This window comes from Babylonia areolata, chromosome 30 (assembly GCF_041734735.1).
Source record: "Babylonia areolata isolate BAREFJ2019XMU chromosome 30, ASM4173473v1, whole genome shotgun sequence".
NCBI classification, from domain to species: domain Eukaryota; kingdom Metazoa; phylum Mollusca; class Gastropoda; order Neogastropoda; family Buccinidae; genus Babylonia; species Babylonia areolata.
This window is the reverse complement of record NC_134905.1, coordinates 24,908,875-24,921,374: the sequence shown is the minus strand read 5'-3', so window position 1 is coordinate 24,921,374 and position 12,500 is coordinate 24,908,875. Positions and strand designations below refer to the sequence as shown.

Sequence of the window (12,500 nt, the reverse complement as noted above, 5' to 3'; positions counted from 1 at the left end):
CAAACACGTCAAGCCCAATCACTCTTAGAACATGAACGTTCATGAAAATATGCAACACAATAAGAGTAACTAAAGTGATAAAATTGATGTTGACTAGGTAAGAAAAACTACATGTCTTTGACACGAAAATATAAGATGTTAAAAACGTTTACAGCACAACTAAGATAATTATGCATTTCAATAGCTTCTTGAATAAAATATAGACCACAGAAGAAAACATGTCATACAACACATTGATTGGATAATGGATAGATAAATAAATATATAAATATATAAATGGATAGATAGATAGATAAATGAACGAATAAATAAATAAATGAATAAATACATTTATGATTAAATTTGTAAATAAATCATTAAATGAAATAAAATCTTAACAGTAAGAAACTCACCCACTTCTATATAAATACACCCAGTCAACACGCCTACTCTACAACACTCCCTTCCACACACATACACATCAGGACGCACTGGTAACCACTATCACATATACTGGTATTATCAATTTGCAAACTGCAAAGTGAGAAACAGGGTTGTGTTACATGCAGCAGGTCATCCTTGGCTGCGGCACTGATCATTATAATCTGTGCGTTTTTCATTTCCGGGGTGACGGTTGGGTTAGGACAGAGAGGGAATCAGGATGCAGCAGCATTGTCAGAATCAGAGTAGACTGAGTGACACTGAGACACTGATAGGCTGGAAGTGGAACTGCTACAGAAAGTTACCAAACATAATTGTGAAAACAGCGGAGACATTTCTTGGTCTGGCAACATAAGATTGTTAATGGCTGGGAAGAGAGAGAGAGGGAGAGAGAGAGAGAAGGTTAACATTGACTTTTAGTGTGCATACTGATCATAGATATTTTATTCAAAATATTGATTTTTTAGTTTAGTCATTGCCTGACTCTGGTCACTTTTAGTGTGCATACTTCTTCTTCTGTGTTCACTCGTATGCACACGAGTGGGCTTTTATGTGTATGACTGTTTTTACCCCGCCATGTAGGCAGCCATACTCCGTTTTCGGGGGTGTGCATGCTGGGTATGTTCTTGTTTCCATAACCCACCAAATGCTGACATGGTTTACAGGATCTTTAACGTGAGTATTTGATCTTCTGCTTGCATATACACACGAAGGGGGTTCAGGCACTAGCAGGTCTGCACATATGTTGATCTGGGAGATCGTAAAAATCTCCACCATTTATCCACCAGGTGCCGTCACTGTGATTCGAACCCGGGACCCTCAGATTGACAGTTCAACACTTTAACCACTCTGCTATTGCGCCCGTCAGTGTGCATACTTGTTACAGATATTTTGTCATTGATTTAATCAATGTTTTGATCATTGCCTAACACTGGTCCTTGACTTTGACTGAAACAAAGGGAAGAGGATGCCAGCCCGGAAAACCTGAGACTGAAGCTGAAGGGAGGGCCTTCGGAGAGAAGCGGAGACAAGCGGCGAGACAGCGACAGCGAATCCCGTGACCCCCCTGCCCGCTCCTCCAGTCACTCCCGGCGAGAAAAGGAGGCTGAAAGCGGCGATCGAGCGGCGGACCGACCCTCCCGACGAGACAAAGAGACCAAAATCCGGTCGCAGGTTGTGGTGAAGAAGTCGGAGAACCCGGACAGCGAGGAGAGTGGCGATGACAGTGAGAGTAACTGGTTCAGCAGTAAGTGATTATGAGCTTCAGTTTCAGTTTCAGTAGCTCAAGGAGGCGTCACTGCGTTCGGACAAATCCATATACGCTACACCACATCTGCCAAGCAGATGCCTGACCAGCAGCGTAACCCAATGATTATGAATAAATGATGATTACTACTACGAGGATGGTTACTAAAGAAGTACTAGAGATTGTGATGAGGTTTCTCAAGGTCAGTGAGGGTGATGAAAAGCAGTGAAGATTATGAAAATGTTTTGTAAGGTCATTTTTTCATCTGGATCATGATTTTACCATGACCCTATTGTTTGCATACACTGCACAACAACAGCTGCAGCAGCAGTAGAAGCAGAGACACAAAACAAATTTCAGCAACATCAACCAGAACTAGAATCAGCAACATCAGCAGTAAATACTGTGATAATTACATTCCACAAAGCAAGTGTTTTAGTGTGCATGGTCCATCAAAACAGAAAGTAGTGAGATGTCATCACCCATTTCTCACATAGGCTTTCCAAGCCACACTGTCCTCTTTTTTCATCACTTGACAACGGGCCTATGGTTTGAAACGTCGTATTCCACTAAACAAAGATGATTCATCTACCACCAAAAAGGTTTTTATAAACTTTAGTTGTTGTTTTTTTGTTTTGTTTTTTTAAGAATCCTGCAGTCAATTTTGTCTTCTTCCCTTAGGTTTGTGGGTTTTTTTTTGTTTTTTTGTTTTTTTTTTTTTTTAAGGCTTATGTTATCGAGCATTTTCTTTGCTACAGTAACACTGATTTAATTTCACAGTGATATATACTAATATAGGGAAAGTCAGCAGGAGCAGTGAGCAAAGAGTAGAGCATCTGTAACAGCAACTGCAACAACAGCAGCAGCAGCAAGCGTTGACTGCTGTGGTAATGCCATGCCCACTCTCTCCCTTCATCAGCATGCATCAGAACAGAAAAGGCTGGGAAAGGGGACGGGAAATTGGGTAGTGGGTATGGATGGGTGAGACCCCCACTTGATCCAGCAACTTTTTGAGCGTTCAGCTGTGAAGTTTGATTTGCTTGTTTTTTGGGTTTTTTTAACGCTAAGAGCACTTCTTTCCTGGATAAATGGAAGCATGATAAGCGTCACTGACAGGTGGTTTAGGTTACTGATTGTTGTTGTATTTAGCAAGTAATCAAAAAGTGGTATTCTCTAATTTTGTTTTCTGTTTCAACTTAATATTCATTGTGTTCATAATAATTTGGTGTGTGTGTGTGTGTGTTTGCATGGAAATGCCATGTGCGCATGTGTACACACATACACACTCACAAAAAAAAAAAAAAAAAATCCTTTTGTCTGTATGTCAGTTTCTCTCTCTCTCTCTCTCTCTCTCTCTCTCACACACACACACACACACACACACACTGCCCCCCCCCCTTCCCCCATCACCCCCACTCCACACACACACACACACACACACACACACACACACACACACACACACACGTGCGCACACACACACACACACACACACACACACACACACACACACACACACATAGAGTCTGATGAAGGGACGTTACGTGCAGCCCTGGACTACAAGAAAGAACTGGAACTGGAGCAGAAGCGACAGCAGCTGCAGCGTGAACTGAGCCAGTTGGCCGAAGAGGAGGTGGAGAACATCACCATTCAGAAAAAGGTGTGCCCTCCCCTTCACTCTTCCTGCACTAAACAAACCTCTTGCTGCCCACCGTATAAATTTCATTTGGTTCGAATAATCTTCAAGTGTTCAACAGTACGCATATTTTACAAGGCAAACAAAGACAAAGGGGCATCAACAAGCTTAGAGCTTATAGTGAATCATTGTCCTTCAGATTGTAATGAACTAATTCCCCCCCAGATCATCTTGTTTGTCAATTCTTCTTGTGAACATAACTTACTTGAATGAATGAGGAGTGCTCGTCAGCCTCGAGTATCTTAGTATGTGTTACGTCCAGGTTGTGGAAAGACTAAATTTTGTATATTGCTTTACAGGTTTAGTTTCTCCCCTAAGATATATAATTCAAAATGACATGTTGGAATGACATTTATATTTTGTTTGTGTGTACTGTGTCAGATAATATCAGCTACAGGCGGATTTCCAAAATAAAACATGTAAAAAATTTTTTTAAAGATAACAGTAAAAATAGCACCAGCAGTACGGATTAATAATAATAATAATAATAATGGATACATATAGCACACTATCTAGAAATCTGCTCTAGGTGCTTTACAAAAACCTTTTTGTTAACATAAAACATTACATCTATGTTGCATACACACACCAAAATGTGACCACACACACACACACACACACACACACACACACACACAAACACACACACAAACACACACACACACTCTGCATACATACATTTTAACATACATGTGTATCTAACAGCTACCCTAACACATACGCACACATAGGCAGGCACAAACTTACATAAACACTCACACACACAATACACATTCATATACATGCATGTAGTTATGTACACATACATATGTATACACACATAGTCAAGCACAGCTAACGCAAAGGAAGTGGACCTGCCTAAATTGAACTTACTGCTGAGGGAAAAGGTGAGTTTTGAGACGAGATTTAAAAGATGCGAGGGAATCAGAATGACAGAGGTTATCAGGGAGCTTGTTCCACGTCTTTGGATTCAATGATGCGGTGACATGTGATGTGATCAGCAGCCACGTCGGGGTAGTAGAAATTACCAAAATGTTTCTTTCGTTCGTTTCAGGTCCCTTTGTCGCATTCGGACTCGGAGAGCAGCGTGGACAGAGGGCGCCCCAGCAAGAGAGTGGCCTCCCCTCATGACCGACGAGCAGCTTCGCATGACAAGCGCTCTACGTCACCGGGAGGGTAAGGGTTGTTTGACCTGTCTCTGTTGTTAGCTCTCGCTCTTACTTTCTTCTTCTTCTTCTTCATCGTTTGTGGGCTGCAACTCCCACGTTTACTCACATGTTCACTAGTCGGCTTGTACATGTATGACCGTTTTTACCCCACCGTGTAGGCAGACATACTCTGTTTTTCGGGGTGTGCATGCTGGGTATGTTCTTGTTTCCATAACCCACTGAATGCTGACAGATATTACAGATCTTTAACGTGCGTATTTGATCTTCTGCTTGCATATACACACATAAAGGGGGTTCAGGCACAAGCAGGTCTGCACATATGTTGACCTGGGAGATTGGAAATATCTCCACCCTTCACCCATCAGGATTCGAACCTGGGACCCTCAGATTGAAAGTCCAAAGCTTTAACCACTTGGGTACTGCTCCCGTCACTCATACTTTAATCTTTCAGGGGATGGGGGAAGGTGTGCAGTATCTCATACTTCCTCTGTTCAGGCTCCTGCTGTGTGGAGGAAACTTCCCTCAGATGATATCAGTGGTAGACGGGTGCAACAGCGGAGTGGTTAAAGAGTTGGACCTTCAGTCTGAGGGTCTGAGTTTGATCGATCTGAGTTTGACTATCAGCACTTGGCGGATTAACCCTCTGCCAGCTTAGAGAAAAATCCCAAAGGAAACTTCTCAAATCCTGTGTGAAGGGAGGTAACTCCACATTGAACTCACACAATAAACAACAGAAAATCATATAAAATAAGGCTTTATTTATTTAGTTTTTTTGTTGCAGAAAAAATGTAGAAAAAATTGTAGTTTTACTTAGAAGTAAATTTGTAATATTTTAGTTGTCAAGAATGACTTTAAAAAAAAATCCAATGTGTTCTTGAAAATGTATCAAGCTCTGTGTGCATCAAAGATTATGAAAACTGACTCTTAATGAGTGCTGTTGTGAGTGTTTGTTCATGTTTTCATCCTCTAAATACTCTGCTTAGAATATATACTCCTCATCGTAACAGTTGCCCATGATTCAAGGCAAATCTAATCAATCATTCTTAACCATTTTCATCACAAAACAACTTTAAAAACAATTCATTGCTCAGAAACTTCTCCAACTGATCCACATGCATCAGACGTCAAAATGGTGGCCACTGAAGGAAGTAACTACTGCACTTCCACTCTGGGTGTATTGTGGGACAGTTCAAAGTGAAAGTGATGGTAAATGACACCTGTGTCAAGCAGGCCATGCCAGGCGGTTCAGAGATTGAACAGGGCACTTCAGGAAGGACATGTGGGGCCATTCAGGGGCCGGAGAGTTAAGGGAAGACTCTGAAGAGATCTTTCTGAACTTGCTGGTCAGCGTATGTGAACACTGATTAGTGCCTGCAATCCCCTTCATGTGTGTCTGCAGACAGTCAACAGTGTTTATATGCTTACAGTTTTGAAAGGAGAGATATCAGCAATCATGTTAAACTCTTCTTTTTTTTCTTTTTTTTTGTTATATGGAAATAGCACCTACACGCAGAAAAAAAAAGTATTTTTCAACCACAAATATTTTTTTAAGCATGAATTTTATGCCCCTTCAGATTTGTTTATTTTAGTAACTCTGTGTGTGTGCGTGTGTGTTTATATCATATCTTTGCGTATGAATGCATATGATATACGCCTATATATTTGTTTGTATCATTGTGTTTGTTCAAAAACGTTTGCGTGTTGTGTCAACTGTGTGTTGAGTACTGAGGCCAGAGTGTTGGTTTCTGTGATAAAGTAATATTCTGTGTGTGATTGTTGTCCTCATTGTCATCATCATCACTGTCATATCATCCAGATCATGTTTGTTGTTTCACTTTCCTTAACCCCTAGGCTGCCTGCATGACGAGATAACTCGTCATGGCAAGCATGTATGCTTCGCTGCCTGCATGACGAGATAACTCGTCATCGAAATATTCTGACTTTTCCCTGCTTTGCATTCAGTTCGTTGACAAAAATGCCGGTAGCTTTAGCTTGGGGAATCTTTCTGGATTCTATTCATAGCTAGAAACACCATCTGCGTCATAAGGCAGTCCTTTATTTGAACGTTTTGGTTGGGTTACTGGCCGCAGTCTTTGCCTGGCTCCTCTCCTCGCTCGCTCAACAAAATGTCGGACTGACTCCGTGCTCAAGACATGCGCTCGTGGCGAACTAAATCAACCAAGATTACTTTCTTTAGCTAATGCTCAGAAAGAATTGGAGCATAAATTCGAAGGAGAAGACAGTGGTGAACATTTATAGGACGATTTGATAGAAAATAAAGGGAGCAATCAAGAGAGTGGCCAAGATACAACTATCAGTGAGTGATGCAGGCTGTTCAACTCTAGCAGACGAATTTTTAGCAGGGCACCGTATGAGCTATTTTCTTGGCACTCAGCCAACGCGGTCTGATGAAGTGACGATGTGAGAGGGGTGAAGAGGAGGGGGGTGGAGACTGAGGGGGCGTGGCCTCACATCCATATTATCACTTGCAGAAGTCACAATGCATCTATTTCTTTTTCAGTTTTTTTATATTGTGGTTGTTCTGGTATGATTTTGTGTGTGCAGATATCCATTTGTCCAGAAAATCATATTTTTGTGCAAATTACCAGACTAATGTTTGTAATGAACAAGTTGAAAATGTGACAAAAAACAAAACACTGATTTCAAAACAACAGCATGTCACTTAAAATGCATAAAATGGGAAAACATCATGTGTTTTGTATTCTTTATTCATTTCCCTTTCAGAAAATATATACTTTTATGGGTCTTTCTCCAATAACAAAGAGCACAGAATTTTTTGAAAATTTATACCCGTTTTTTGTGAAAAAACCCTGGCAAATAGATTTCACTTAAATCTTATTTTCCTGGCAGCGAAAGGGTTAAGGTTCCAGTCCCTCCTCTCAGTGACTGAAGTGTGTCGTTTTCTGACTTCTTTGCTGTCTGTATTTCCACACTGGTAGAGATGTAGTTGTTTAGTTAAGAATTGTAGGGTAACCCTTTGTAAGTAGTTAAGGAGTGTGTCTGTGTGTGTGTGTGTGTGTGTGTGTGTGTGTGTGTGTGTGTGTGTGTGTGTGAATGTCTTTATATGAGAATGGAGGGCACTGTGTGTGTGTGTGTGTGTGTGTGTGTGTGTGTGTGTGTGTGTGTGTGTGTGTGAATTATGTTTGTGAGGATGGAGTGTGCGTGTGTGTATGTGTGTACATCTCTGCATGTGTGTGTGTGTTTGTGTGTCTGTGTGCATGTGTGTGTACATGTGTGTGTGTGTGTGTGTGTGTGAGTGACTTTAGTGAGAGAGAGAGAGAGTGTGTGTGTGTGCCTGTCTGTCCACAATTGCAAGTGCTAGATGAACCAAACTTTGCAGGCTTTGGTGTCAAATGCAGACTGATAATTCAAAAACACATTGACAAGTGTGAGACTAATTCAGGTTTTTGAACAACAGTGAAGTAAAAAATCAACAAACATTGTTTCAGAAGTATAAAATATGGTTACACATAAAAAAAAAGAAAGAAAAAGAAAGGCACTTATAAAGAAACAAAAGCATCCAGAACATATTCAAAGCAGAAGAAAACAGCAACAAACACACAAAAAAGCACAAAAAATAACAACAAAAAACACACACTTATACACACAGAGAGAGAAAAAGTCTTAAGATGTTGATCAGGAACATACTTTGAAAAGAGCATATGTTGCTTGGTCCTTTGAATTAATTAAACAGATATCTCCTCTATTGCGGAGGGAAACATGTTGGTGATTGTGAAAATCACCTTGAACTGACTTGTATTTTACCTTAAAGAAATTGCCATGAAAATCCATCAGAGAAATGTTGGGGGTTTTTTGGGTTTTTTTTACAATATTGATTGGAAACATTTGTTTTAAACGCTTCCTTGCTTGGTGCCTTGAGTATGCTCATCCACACCAAAGAGGCATTAGTTCTGCAAAAAGTCATAGATCTGTTCAGTTTGGGGAAGACTTTCTTTTCACAGGATATATCCACCCACCACGCTGTTTGAAGCATAAAAAAGAGAGCATTCCGGGAAAACAAGCTTACTGCACTGAAAAAAAGAAAGACTTCTTTTAAAGAGAAATATATTTTACACTGTACCAGGTGAAAATATTAGTGTCAATTCATGACGGTCTGTGGTAATATCACCAACTTTATATGGAAAGACAAACTTCTTGATTAATTGAAATTAATGTCCATGACTGTCAGTGGTAAATCAACCCCCTCAGTGCCAACCTTCACCACCATACCCCTCCCTACCCTTAAAAAAAAAAAAAAAAAAAAAAAGATGATAGAATGAGGAACTTCTTTACAACAAGATAGAGAAGTGGAAACACAGACTAATGACATTATAATATTGTTTTGATTCACTGATCGATTGATATGGGTACACACGGTAATATCCCAGAATTTTTCCTGAGTAAGATGCTTCTTGATTGCAACACTGAAAAAAATTTAAATGAAACACTCTGATAATACAGAATCTTCTGATAAACAAAGAGCAATTCTGTTTGAAATGTGTCCATGGGGATTGATTATTCACATCATCAACAACCAGAAAAGCTCCTCCCAAATGAATGTCATTTCAAAAGCAGTGGCTTTTTTTTCTGAAATTTTTAGTTTTAAATCCCTGCTGATGCTGTGAGCACTATTTTAACTCTCTCCATACGAACGGCGAAAGAGACGACATTAACAGCGTTTCATCCCAATTACCATCATCAAAATATTGCAAGCAGAAGGCTCTTATACTGAAGAGGTGAATGTTGACAAAGAATACCACAGTTCTGACGACGGAAGCTAAAGGTTGGGTCATTCAGACACCCACTGGACAACCGAGGGGTCTGTGTAGAGGAGAAGAGAGGACTGGCCGTACTGAGTGAGTTAATGTGGAAAGTTTTGTGCACCCAGTAAAGTACTCCCAGACTCACCTACCCTCCACCCAGACTCATTCAGTCTGACTGATAAGTCAGTGTAATGCATGCCATGAAGGTATATATGATAGTCAGTCGTGTCCGACTATGACCATCAGAAGGGCAGAGGAGGCAGCTGCTGTTCCGACTGTTTGGGCTAGAATTTGATTATAGTGGAGAGTGTTTTGTCCAAGTTACATCCCCACTCTCTCGGCCAAGAGGGTTTTAGGACAGTCGGTGTTGGGATGGTTCCCAAAGGCCAACTAGCCCACAAGGCTGCAGCACTAAGAGCTTGTGCAATTTTGCCTCCTAGTTTGAGAGTCACAGTCCTTCACAAAAGACTAAGCTGTAAATGGTTTCCCATTGACTGGAGAAACCATTGATAATACAGCTCTCACTTTGCAGTCAAGGCCTGACTAAGCGCGTTAGGTTACGCTGCTGGTCAGGCATCTGCTTGGCAGATGTGGTGTAGCATATATGGATTTGTCCGAACGCAGTGACGCCTCCTTGAGCTACTGAAACTGAAACTGTTGGCCCAAATGTAAACTTATGTCAATCTGTGATATAAGCCGAGTGTTGGGCCATGAAGGTAACCTACCAAGACATAACAGACAAAAACAACGACAACAATAGGGTTATTTCCTTTCAAACAACAGTAGAGTTATTACCTTTCAAAGCCCAACAATGTTTTGGGCATATGTTAGGAGAGATGTTCTTGAACAAAATCCACAGTCCACATCAGAGGCTGTCAGTTAAGTTTGATCTTTCAAAGTTTCAGCACGAACCAAACATCCACAACTCTCTTACATCATGCTCGTTTTGGGAACACAAAAAGAGAAACAAGAACATTTTTGGAAACTGAAAGCAGATGGCAAGGAGGTTTCAGAAATCGAAAGGACAAAAATGTTGAAACTCTTCTTGGAAGTCAAACTTAGAAACTTTTTTTTTTAATGAAAAAAAAAGAAAAAAAAAGTTATTAAAAAAAAAAAAAACACACAAAAAAAACACACACACCCTGAAAAAAAAGGGAAGTCAAATTCTTGGAAGTCACAACTAGAAACATTACAAAGCTGAAAAAAAAAATTGAATTAAAAACTACAAACAAATTGCAAAGCTTAAAGGTCATGGAAGTCAAAACCAGAAACCAATCAAAAAAACTTGAGGCTGAAAAAGTCTTGGAAGTCAGAACCAGAAATCCCTGTCTTGTGAACCAAAAATAGAAATGGGAATTTGACTTGAACTCAAAAGTGGACACTGGGAATTCACAGGAAATCAAAAAATGGGAAAACCTGTGGGACTGAAATAGAAACTTCCAAAAATAGGCACTGGGAATTCGTGTAAAATCCATAAATAGAACACAATGACTGGAACCAGAAAATAGAGACAGGGGAAGGGGAAATAGAAACAGAAAGTAGGGGACAAAGCAGGAAGTGACATGGACTCTTGTGACAAGGGGTAGCCTTTACCAGAAAAAAAAAGAATGCTTAATCAAGGTTCCACAGGCATTTCTTGGTCCATCTAACTCAGTCCCGGATAGAGCTCACTCAAGTGGTTCTCTTTACGCTGGTTTGGACTGGTTTTGTAAGGAGCTGTCCTGAAAACTTGATGTTGTGGTGGTAGTGACTGACTATGGGGTGAGTCTTGTGCTTGCTGTGTTGCAGGACACAGTTTGTGACTCATGACTGTTAGGGTGTTGTTTGTTGTGAATTTTGTGTGTTTGAGGGGAAGTTGGACTTGAAGTGAGTGTATGTTGTGGAGTGAGTGTGTGTGTGGGTGTGGGTGTGCAGTGTATCTCTATGTGCATGTGTGTGTCACTCTGAGTTTGTGTTCCTGTATGGTTTGTAGTGTAGACAGTAGTGTGTGTGTGTGTGTGTGTGTGTGTGTGTAGTGTGTGTGTGTGTGTGTGTGTGTGGTGATTGTCTTTTCTAATGTTTGTCATTTGTTTTGTTTTTTTACATTGTTGATAATTTTGACCCTGCCTGTCAGTTGTTGTCTGATGTTGACCTCTTGCTGTGAAATGTCACAGGATGTTCCTGTTTTGTTTTTGTTTTTCTGGCTTGTAACTTTGTTGTTGTTGTGAGCTAGGGGGTGGGGTCGTGTGTGTGTTAAATGAAATGTGTCGCTGCTTGTCCTGTCAGCCGCCGCCATTTCAGTGACTGTCTTCGTCTCTAGTCTTTAAGAAGTGTGGAAAGCTGTCAAGCCTCTTTGTAAACTGTAGTGTAAACTGTTCCTGTTTAGTCATGTTGCAAACATTTTGAAGTAACCAGTTGCTGGGTTTGTGATCTTGCTGAGAACAGTTGACAGACTCCCCTTTAGAGAACAGTGTTGAACTGTTGTGTTCAGCTCTACACTGTTCCCAGTTTCGTGCTAGAGGTTACATTCTTGCTGGGTTTGCTGCTTCACTTCGGATGTGGTGTGATGTACATAGATCTGTCCACACACTCTGACACCTCCTTGAAACTGAAAGTGAAACTGAAACATCTGCACTCTACTCATCTCTATAGACTGTTGTCAGAAATGGAAGAACATGCTGTTGCTGGACTTTCTAGTCATCACGTTAGATATGTTACATAAATATTTATCTCCAGATTCCTTCTGACAGAGTAAAGGTGCTGTTAGTTGTCCTGTTTATTGCCAGAGTCATGTCAGTAAATCTGGTTGCCACTTGTGTTTTCTAGCTATTGCTAACCATAATGCAGGATAGTGTCCTAGTGTCTCTCCCGCCCCATGCCCCCCCCCCCTCTCTCTCAGTTAGTTCAAGTTAACAGCATGTTGTCTTTTAAAGTGATCTTGTTCAGTTGATGCTTTCCTGATATTGTTTTTTTCTCTCTTTCTGTGGTTTGGGTTTTGAGCTGTTTTGTGAGTGTGAATTAGGATAGTGTGTGTCTCTTTGTTCAAGTTGTAGTGATCTTTTCAGTTTTTCCACAGCACAGTCTATGATGTTACGATATGTTTCCTTGTCCTTTTTTTCTTCTCTGTGGTGTGGGCTTTCCTCTGTTCTGTGACTGATTTATTTATCTTCTTCTTTTTTTCTTTTTTCAGAGGGGATTTTTTAAAG

The 12,500-nt window shown here is 40.5% G+C and overlaps 1 protein-coding gene across 1 annotated transcript in view; it reads right to left on the bottom strand.

Annotated features, from left to right (window-relative positions):
- Nucleotides 1–10,260, bottom strand: part of LOC143275636 (uncharacterized) — a 29,405-nt gene extending 19,145 nt beyond the window's left edge. Inside the window, exon 1 of the mRNA XM_076579885.1 lies at nucleotides 10,111–10,260. Coding sequence (XP_076436000.1) covers nucleotides 10,111–10,139 — 29 coding nt within the window. The 5' untranslated portion in view covers nucleotides 10,140–10,260. The remainder of the gene's footprint in view (nucleotides 1–10,110) is intronic.
- Nucleotides 10,261–12,500: the final 2,240 nt, after the last annotated feature.